Source organism: Anabas testudineus, chromosome 4 (genome assembly GCF_900324465.2).
Source record: "Anabas testudineus chromosome 4, fAnaTes1.2, whole genome shotgun sequence".
Classification (NCBI taxonomy): Eukaryota; Metazoa; Chordata; class Actinopteri; order Anabantiformes; family Anabantidae; genus Anabas; species Anabas testudineus.
This window is the reverse complement of record NC_046613.1, coordinates 5405925-5416954: the sequence shown is the minus strand read 5'-3', so window position 1 is coordinate 5416954 and position 11030 is coordinate 5405925. Positions and strand designations below refer to the sequence as shown.

At 37.7% G+C, this 11030-nt stretch overlaps 1 protein-coding gene across 1 annotated transcript; it reads right to left on the bottom strand.

Moving 5' to 3' along the window:
- Window positions 1–4157: 4157 nt before the first annotated feature.
- On the bottom strand, window positions 4158–8858 carry LOC113152431 (tumor protein 63-like). Its single transcript, XM_026345682.1, has 4 exons — window positions 8565–8858; window positions 4534–4668; window positions 4293–4422; window positions 4158–4172 (listed from the first exon to the last, which is right to left on the bottom strand). The coding sequence occupies exons 1-4, from the start codon at window positions 8615–8617 to the stop codon at window positions 4158–4160; spliced, it is 333 nt and encodes a 110-aa protein (XP_026201467.1). The 5' UTR covers window positions 8618–8858.
- Between the last annotated feature and the right edge of the window lie 2172 nt (window positions 8859–11030).

Genomic DNA, 11030 nt, shown 5'->3' with positions numbered 1-11030 from the left:
ATAAACAGAGAAAACAATACTGGACCACAAAATGAACCAATCCTTGTATAACTGTGTTTGCAGCCAAAATGAAAGAATTAACTATTATCGTTAGGTTGTGAATTTAGAATTAAAGAGCATAAAATTACTTCAGAGTTGGTGTATTGGTTAGGCAGGCTATACACTCAGAGTGCATCCACATCTCTATTAACTGCATCACCTCAAATGCTACAGCAGCAAGAAAGTCAGACCAGATCCACAGATCCAGGGGCTCAGACAAAAGAGGGTTTACCAAGGATTTTTCCCTTTAAAGAGGCTGCTCCTTAAGTCATCTAGATTAGTTCAGTATCAAGTGTCAGGCTGCAGTGCCTGGGAAGGCACAGACACCTGCCCTAAAAAAAGTGTGAGCTTCCATATGCACTGACAGACGCAAGCAGTCAATGGAGAGATCATCACTTGGGTGGCACTTCCTAAAACCCCCTAGTCAACAGTCACAAAATCCTGAATTATTTTTGTTTAAAAAGTAAATGTAAGCAGATTTTGGTTAATGCAAAATAACTACTGGACATTCAAAGGGAGAAAGTAGAGAGAATAGAAGTAGAGAGGGGTGCCAAAAAAGAGTGTGGTTAAGTAAAGTCCAGACTACCTGAGCAGAGTCATTGTACATGTTATTTTGAAAATGGCGGATGAGGTGAGTGAATTTGTATTTCAGCTTGCATTACAGTCCAGTGGATATTTTTACTTTATATGAGCTCATACAACTGCATTGATAAACAAGGAAGTATTCACATACGCAGCCTCAGACAGTAGAATGTATATTGTAAATTGTGCTCCACAATATTGTGTGAATATTATACAACCTATTCACAATATTCACTGAAGCTCTGAAAAATTCTATCCAAATTTAACCTTATCCTAATATTAATTTGTTCACAAATCAGTACTCCGTTTTCACCTAACCTCCATTTCAAGTACAGGTTCATAGTTTCCAAGCAATGTGCTTTTATCAGTAGTGTTATTCCATTGACAAAAAAAGTTTGATGGAGTTTGAAGTACTGAAAATAACTGACCACACAAAAATATAAATCAAGTATTACATAACCTATGTACAGCATTCATTTAAACAGAAGGAAAGCACAGGTAGAATCAACAATAGGGATAAGAAGTTTGTTCAATGTCGATACTGTCTAAATGATGTTATGAAAATCTTTTTACCACCTGTCAAAAAAAGTTTTTTTTTTTTTTTTTTTTTTTAGACACTTGCCTTTCAGGTCTTTTTTATCTTTAGATTTCTAACACCCTTTTAAACAGTGACTCTACGCTTTAAAGTTAAAAGAACAAACTGACTTAGTAAATGTCTCGCCTCCATTTTACAATGTGTTACTGGTCTAATTTGCCTAATTTGCCACTGTTCTTGATCACAGTGAAAATGCAAACACATGCAAGCACAAAAGTGACTTCTATTCCCTAATTTAGTTTCTGAGTTCAGATACTTGCCCTCCTTAATTTCTGGAACTAGTAGATTCAAATAAACAAAAAGAAACATTCTAAAAATATATTTTTTAATTTTTATAAGATTTTTGATATGAAAGACAACAATACAGGTGTACAATATGTAATAAATAATAATAAATCCTGTCAATTCTTTTCTAATTCTCACAATCCCCTTGAGTACAAAATTTTGAATCTAAATCAGATTTAATTTACAAATTGGTGCTTTACAAAAAATGTTTATGGGATTACTGCTGGAGCATGTATTCATGTCTATTCTGTTAAATGTAGTGACCTAGCTTTTTAGTTGAACCTGACATTATATCATAATACTGCTGTATAAAAGTAGATTTAAGCCTCATCTAAGCCGTAAGAAAGATGAAAGAGAAAACTGAACACATAAGGGCAATAGGGGCTCCTGCTGTCACATCCTCAGTCTCATACTGACTCACTGATTCAACAATTATTCAAGTTTACCACAGTAAGCACTCGCTGACTTGATAGTACGCATGAATAAAAAAACAAAAAACAAAAAAAATAATTTTGTGGTGGAGGCAAACTGGTGAAGCATTAAGAAATAAAAGAACAGCTTATTAAGATACATGTTTACCTGCAAAAAATACCATGATTAATAATCTCCACTGAGTTACTAAAAAAACAAAAATGTATTTGTCTAATGAAGTATTTCTCTGAAAAACCGAAAATTGTCCTGAAAACACCTAGAGATAGATACACTCACTTGTGTTAACAGACCTTTTCCAGGTAGGGTAATACAATGACTTCTAAAGCTGCCTTGAAAATGTCAAAGCAACATCTAATGCTTACATGATAATGGAAATGTGGCAGCATTAAAATGTATTTTTTTTAAGTGCAGGAAACAGAAAACTAAACTCCTCAGCTGCTCTGACTGCTAAACTATGGGGCAACAGCTATCACACAAGACACAAGAGGTGTGGTGAAAAAAGTAAGAATCCAAACACAAACATGTAATTAGATCCCAGAGAAGCTGTGTGTCGATTGAGCTACTCTGCTGTAAAGTTGATTCAACTCTATCCCATGTCTGAAAAAGATCTCTGTCCCTTTTCCTTAACACTGTGTTGTCCACGCACAGCTGATCAGAGCTTTATCTGGGTGTAAAATCAGCTGTTTAGGGTAGGATATAGCGTTTCTCCTGCCACTATTTCTGCTACATTCCTTCATGTTATTCTACCCTCTTCTTGCTCTTCTCCTCCCCCCTAGTTGCCACCCCCACCTTTACATAGAGAAGACATGTACTGATAGATGAGAGCTGGGACCTCTGCAACAGAGGCAGGTGCTATGTTAAATTGTTGCCCTGCAGCTACAGAAAATAATCCAAAAGAAAAAGGAATTTCAGATTAAACATAAACCCTACACAATACAAATAAGTCCCCCAGGGCACTAAACAGAGAGCTGCATTCTAATGAGTCATGAAAGAGGCACACCTCCACATGGGTAAAAGAAGAGGGGGGGTAAAATGAAAGGTGGGTTTGCCCACCACAGCTTTTCAAGAAAACAGACACTTGACTTGGTAATAATGATTGGGGCTTGGTAATTGGCAATCCGCCATGGCAGCAGGCTCTTAGCACCACACAGATGCTGCCTGAGTTGCTGGCGTGCCACCACACCACGCCCCTGTTTCAGTGGAGAGGAAAGTGGGTGGTGGGGGTGGGGCCATTAATCACCAGTTCAAGAGAGCACAAGCCCCTCTGGGGGATACGCAGGGTAACATTACTCAGCTCCTTGAACAAAATTTTTATTTGCTATATTTTTCCACGCTGGCTGGACAACAACATTCCTATCGTGGGAGGAGAACATGCACATCATCTCTCAGTAGCAGGACTGACAAAGTTATGTCCCTCAGTACAGGTCAAATAGAAGTGAGTCCATACACTGCACTGATTTCAAAATATCTAATGCCAAGAAGGATTTTTGCAGTTATACTTTCATTGAATCTTTACTAGAATGTGAATGTGAGTCCTCATTTCTCACAAGAAGAAAGCTTACAATCAACAACAAACAAACTAACACTAAAGAAAACAAAATTAATCAAATTTCACTAGTCTGGTAGTTGAATCATGAGGTAACAGGACTTGAGAATCTTCACCACAAAACTTCACTACTTAAGGGATATCATCAAACATGTGACTGCCTAAGTGCACATTCTACTGTCAACAGAGATAGAACTACCTGTCTCAGAGGGGCCACCCAGGTCAAGCACGACTCAAAAGAGATAATATCATCACCTTACAGACAACATCTCAGACAAAAACAGATAAACCAGCATTATTCATTGTTGAATTGCTCTGCACCACATTTTTACAACTGTCCTGGGGAAATTCCATTGTTAATGTGAAGAAGAAAGCAGTTTACACGTTCTGTGTTGAACGACATACGGAATTTACCACTAGAAGTCCCATAAACTCAGAGTGAAACTAATCACACAGGGTACATTTTTTAATCAGCCACAAGCAATATGACAAATGTTTTACAGAAATTTAATCATTTAGGAGCCTAGTTTTATGGTATATTTTCTGAGGTTTGGAATTGTCTGTTTAACTGTATATATTAATGGGTCATGCAAAATGTTTGTAATATAAATAAATATTGCCTCAAATGTCATTGTTAAAATCTATTTCTGTAAACAAAATGATTAACACAAATAGAAGTTAACAGTTGTGTTTCTGTAAATGACACAAGTGAGTATGATTTTGAGTGTTCATGGGAAGTCTGAGGCAGCAGGAATTGCTAGTGAAAAACAATTAAAAGTAATACAGCTGTTTTACGCAAACCTACGTACTTACAGAAAGCGTCTCATCTGGCTCATGCATGGTTATGCAGTCCATACTAATCTGAATGGTGTTTCCTGCAGACCCATCTGTTGGACTGTCCATAAAGTTCAGCTCAATCGGCTGGACTGAATGAATGGCAGATCTAAAATACAACAGAAATGTGAAACACTGAAAAACTTACCTTTTATAGCTTACTGAAATGTATATATTTGCATTTACAGCACAATGCTTGATTTTTATAGTATTCACTTACTGGTCCAGCATATCAAACAGTTGATTGAATACATCTTGGCTAAAGAAGTCAGCTGTCTGTGCTGACTGATTCTGGGACATGGTGGTGAGGAATGAGCTCTCCCTCCAGGACAATCGGGATGAAGGGTCCCTGAGTCTGCAAGGAGACATAATCAACTAGTGTCATTTCTAAATAATTTTACTGCTCATACTTGAATTCTGCAACATCTATGGTTGGAGTGTTTTTTTAAATACACATTTGTCATAGACAGTTTTTAAAGTTGTAATGTGGGAAAAGATTAATGGTGATATACAGGGCTGAGATTTGGCCACCCAGCCAGTGGAGGAAAAGAGGAGGAGGAGGAGTCCTGCTGGCAGCCATTCATGAAGAGCACTTCCATTGTGAAGAAGTCAGCCTGCATAATACGGAATATTTGTACTACACATAATGGTGATTATGCACCATTCAGAGAGAGGCACTTTGACCTGCTACCCTGAAACATTACACCTGCTTCAGAGCTCAGCCTGCCATTGTTCCTGCTGAAGTGGCGCACGCTGCAGTCTGAGACAGGCGGAATTTCCCCCACCGTCTATATGATAGGACTGCTGCAACTTCTGGTATGTGTGCAGCTGGACGGGCTGGGGGGGCATAATCTGAAGCTGGCACTATTTTAGCTTTTGGAATTCCCCAGCACTGTGTGAGGAGCGATATTAATACCAGACTTACAAACACAGGCATATCTAATGAAGCAAGTAATTTAACTTATGCAGGAGTTACATATGAGGGACTGGTGAGTTTAGAATATTGGCCGAGTTTTCAATGCCCAAGATACATGAAAATGGTTAAGTTAGGGAAAACTTCAAGAATAACAGTAAATTTAGATGCTTTTGCAATATTAGCACTGTGCTAACACTAAGCTGCTGTGATTACTCCTGGAAAACATGGTTTTAAAATATAGTCCAGTTAAGCTTGTGTTTGAAACTAAACTATAGTTAAATCATTTCTATATCGTTTGAACACTGTCAGTCAGACATATGTTAATTAATATACTTAAGATATTATGGTTATTAAAAGAAAAGAAAGTCACATGCAGTATTTTGACAGACATAATAAATACAAATAAATACACTTATATATCCCACCTGACCTGATCATGAGAAAACCCTGTATTTCTGTAGGGTTAAATCAGAGTTAGCAAAGTCACCAAAGGAGTAGATTTAACCAAAATAGATTTCGCTATTACTCTGCTAAATGACGTTTGACAATTCAGTCAAAGTAGCATTACCATTCATTTGTAATTAATTCTATTTTCACTTTTTGTTAAAGTTAAAGTTGAATGCTTTGAATGCTAACCTTAACGTTAGCTGTTAGCTTGTTAGGTTAGCTAACACTACAACGCTATTTAGCAAGAATTAGCCCAGCGCTAGCATTGAATTCCTTTATTGTAATGTCACTGTCGGTGATAACCAGCAAAAGTAATACTCAGCTGCGTGCCTTTCAACTCGGATACACTTCTGTCTCTCCGGCACAAATAGGTGCGCCAACTGTAGTTTATTGTAGAAAGGCTAAAAACCATAATATTACCTGCGGCGTCGCGGCTAAAACCAGCTAATCTGACCCGCTGCGGTGGCCCTTGTTAATTGTCATGGCAACAAGAGTCTTGGCACATGAAGATGGCGCTCGTTGTGTTTCTGTGAGTTCGTGTATTAAGAGACAGACACAACATAATTCACATATTACAGAACTAGAAACAAAATGTTGTGTTTATCTTTATTAGTGATGAATGGGAACATGACAGGCCTGTCCTGATAGGCCCTTTTACAACAGTAGCAAAAAGAAAAAGGAGAATTAGCCTAATTCAAAGACATCTACAGTAGGCTAATATAAAAATAGACTTGCTGGTGTTTAGTGAGAATACATAGTTTAATTAATGGATGACAGTCACATGGAAAACAGCAAACAACAGGTTTTGAACAGGTTTACATGTAGTCCCTCTAGTTCTCTGTGTTGTTTAAACTTCATTTGAGTTTGACTTTCATTTTACTTCGTATATTTGGCAGGACCTGTTCAACTGTTACTTCATTAACTTGGCTTCACAGCATTGTTCACTGACTCACAAAAGCTGTACATCAGGTTTAACATGCACAGTGTAAGACTATTAATACATTTCAATATTAAGCAAAGCTGGAGCCTACACCAACACATGTCCTGCACTGTGTAAGAGGGACTTTAACACAAAGACAAATGTGTCAACTGCACATTATGCCGGCTACATTTTTATATAATCATGAAGTGCAAATAATCAAATAATTGACCCTTTTTCATAGTTTTGAGCAGTTCTACACCACTGAAAAACAATTCAGATTCCCAGTGTTGGCTGTTGTTTGTCTGCTTCTGGGTGTCTGGTTACTCAGAGAGTTGTTCAGCCAGCCCGAGGCAAAGGCTGTTCAGCATCCACTTAAAGACAGCACAGCACCTCCAGACAAGACTGGGGCAGAGGTCAGCCCTAAACTGGGATGGCCATTGTCTTTTGGCAGGTTGGGCACACCAACCGATGAAAATGCAATCAAAACAAACAGCCCAGCCGATCGGGGCCCTTCTCCAATGTCCTTATTAATCACTTTTTCAAAGGCCTGAGACCCCCACCCTCTCATCTGTCAGCCCTGGCTGGAAGTGGGACATGACTGCAAAACAACAAAACCCCACCAAAGTTTCTCCTGCTCTTATAAGTGAAACAGTCTGAAGTCAAATCCTCCGGGGCAAGAGGACAGACATAAATTCCTTTAGGTATTGCAATGCAAAGAAACTAAGCAAGGAGGCAGAATCAGGGGACCAAAATGATGTTAGTTACAACTGAGATGTGAATAACATCTAAAAATCTTTTAAATCTTTAAAATGAATGCTACCAAAATGTTTCCTTCTCAGAAATAGATTAAAGCAGCACTGGTAGCAGGTTTTATTTGAAAGCACCATATAAAAGGTTCAAATCAGTTGCAGCTCAGTGATCACAGGTTGAACTATCTGTTCAGAAGAAGCGGCAAGGACACTGTGACATTGTGCGGAGAATATACTGAATGTCAGTCATGTGTCACAAGCCAAAAAATACACATTGGCTCTACAATAAGTATATTAATACAATAAGTAATATAAACACAAGGTGCAAAACACCACACAGACTCATATAAAATAACAATTAGTATTAATTTAACAGATAGTAAGATGGCATATCGTATCACAAACATCAAAAATAATCAAGTGCCGCAGTAAGACAGAGATAACCCAGTACAGTACAGTTTGTTAGCAGTAATAAATCAATATCAACAAGGTGGCAATTTAGTGCATTACAGGACAAATGAAGCTATCTGTCCAGAGAGCAGAGTCTTAGATTTAGAATTAGAAATTAAACTATGAGCCATGCACAAATATCCACAAATAAGACTTATGGAGATAGATAGATAGACAGACAGACAGACAGACAGACCGATAGATAGATAGACAGACAGACAGACAGACCGATAGATAGATAGACAGACAGACAGACAGACAGACCGATAGATAGATAGATAGATAGATAGATAGATAGATAGATAGATAGATAGATAGATAGATAGATAGATAGATAGATAGATCCTTTATTGTAATGATCAGAAGAACACCAAGCAACCATCTCGGATGCCTTGCAATATGTCTGCCACTTTAACCCCAATGGCCCTTTACTCATGTATTGTGGCCAAAGGTATCCCTCACTTTATAAATATATCAGGACAGAGCAGCAGCTGAGGATCCAGGCAGACACAACTGTTTTCAGGTTGCTTTAGAGCTTTAGGCTGTATCAGTGTGAACGTCAATGCAGGTTAAACAAATGGTCACTTCATTAATTAAGATGTTAATTTGGTTTTGATGTATTTCATTCCCATATGTGTAGCTTTCGTCAAATCTATTTAATATATGTCATTTAAGCAGCTTGAGGAATTAATATAGGCTAGTTTTATAAAAAACTGAAAAAACTTGAATACTAAATAAGACTGACACACACATCAGTATGTACTCACCGATGAAAGGAAAACTCTGGGTAATACTGCACAGCTGTGTAAGGTGAATTCATGTTGTCATGCCAAACTTCACTTTTCTCAAATCATTACAATGATCGGCTTGTCATTAAGGCACGTGTATCAATGACTATGCACGAGATACAAGAATAAATACAATTTTTGAAAAAAAAAAAAGAAACACAAATAAATAAAAAGTAGGCTTAGATTAAAGTGCCAGAGGATACAGTGCAGAGTGAAGAAAGTTTGAGAGATGTTTTGAATTTAGGTATTTTTTCTCAGGCTACCCTACAAATAGGAGGGGCTTGTGCCAGCTCTCTGACCTATCCCCTGCTACGCTTGTACAAGATATCACTCACTCTCAGTTGCTAGGATATAGATATCAAGCAACTACATTTGACCCGACACCCCACTCCACACCAGAAGCAACAAACACACACACACACACACACGCTCACACACAGCTAACCACTATCCTGAAAAGCTCACCCCTACCCTCGTCTTCCATGTGTTTCTCTGACCAGTCCCGATATTTCCACCCAGATTCCTGGGAGGTTTTTGTGGTTTGAGGTCCGTTGCATCACGCTTCTCTCTAAAAAGGCCCAGGAGGTGTGATGAACATTGGCATAAGGACACTCTGAACAGCAGCGATTGTTGATTTGGTGCCGATTCAGCAAAATAATTAGTCAGAGAGAGAGTGAAGAAGAGAAAAATCACCTAAATATTTGATTATGAGGAAGTGAAACACACTCTCAAACCAAGATCTCAGATGTCTAATGAGATGTTTGTGGAGTATAACAAATGAAATGAAAGTCAGTATTGGAAAACAAGAAGAAAATGACCCTGTATATGCTCTTCAAAATTGAGCACTTAAACAGATGCCAGGACAACAGTGCGGTCTGAAAATTCTTTACAATAGCCTACATAAAGTCTTTAATTTATTTATTTAATTTTAATTTAAGTGCACGTATATATCGTGCCACATCCTAGCACATACTTCCAATTCAAAATCTGACTTTCTCTCTCACCCAAGTAGTATGAAACTGTAAACCTAGAGGTCTTGTGTGGTTTTCAGAGATGATCAGCAGATGAATCAGCATGCTATAATAAAAGGCAGGGTCACAGCGGGGGGACGGATAATAAATAGATGTGGTGTATCCAGGGAACACAAACCTCTAAGCTGCTCTCTTGTACTTTTAATAAAGACATACAGCTTCTCTCTCTCCCCTCTGACTGTCTGCTGTGCATGTAGACTGTGTGCCAACCTGATGACGAGACACTGTGGTCACACAGCTGTCATTTCCATGATATCCTTTACAGAATTACAATTATTTGCAGCCAAACAAGGTTTCGCATTAAACATGTTGCACTTACTATCACACAAACATTTCCTTGATATTTAGAGGAATAGGGAATTAATAAAAAATATATAAATGTCTTCAAGTGAATCTGGACCGCTCATTTTTTTAGACTTTAGGCTTGAGATGCTGAAATATTTCATAAAGATTCATTTTAGTTTAGTGTTAGTTGTAGTTAGAAAAATCAAAAAAGAAATGTGTTTGTTTACAATAAAATTTGTTTACAACAACAAAATTACATTCCTTGCTTTATTTATTAAATTTTTTGTTTAGAGCAGGTGTAAACAACTGTGAAAACCTAACAAAAAACACAAACAACAACGACACCAAAAAAATCTATATAAAGCTCAGTAAAACCAAAGGCAGTTAAGCTGTTTTCACATCTTGATCTAAATCATCTTTTACTCTAAACTATTGCTTATAGTTGTTGGCCTACAGTGACAACGCTACCTGCGGCTATGCTGCCAGTGTTTAGCATAATGTTCACCATGGTCTCCATCAGCTTACTGTTAGTAAATGTGTTCAGTTAGGTTGAACTGTCCACTGCTGTTGCCATCACTGGTAGAAATGAGCGCCAGAACAAACACTGTGTTTTATTTTATGGAAATGGTCCTGAACAAAACATAATACTTTTGTAATATAAACGTGTATACATTTGAGGAGAAACATTCTTAAAAACTTATCTTAACATGGAGAAGTGCTGTCAAAGGCTCCTGTGACCTAGACTCAAAGATCATCTTAGTTTTTGAGTGAGGCTCGGCTGTTTAACCAATCAGAGAAGGCCAATTACTTCTACTTTACTAGAAAGTTTGGAAGCATTCAGACTTACTTATTACAATGTCACTGCACTGCATACGTCTGACTTTCTAAGCAACTATTTCCCCAAGGTCACTACAGTTAATACCTAATGTTGTTTGTCAGCTTCCATAGTTAATTAGAAAACTGCCCAGCTGAAAAATAAAGATCAGTCTATACTCACATGAGCAACAATAAAACTCCACTTGTGCAAACTTGGTGTGATTATTGTGTTATTTATACAACAAATTACCTGTAATAAACCTTTTACATGCAATGTGGCTTTGACCATGTCCACCTCTCAGCATAACAAGGA

Coding starts and splice junctions, on each gene's coding strand:
- LOC113152431 (XM_026345682.1), bottom strand. CDS start 8,617: ATGAATTCACCTTACACAGCTGTGCAGTATTACCCAGAGTTTTCCTTT. Junction 4,669..8,564: donor CCAGAGTTTTCCTTTCATCG/GTGAGTACATAC, acceptor GTCTCCTTGCAG/ACTCAGGGACCCTTCATCCC. Junction 4,423..4,533: donor CTGTTTGATATGCTGGACCA/GTAAGTGAATAC, acceptor GTTGTATTTTAG/ATCTGCCATTCATTCAGTCC.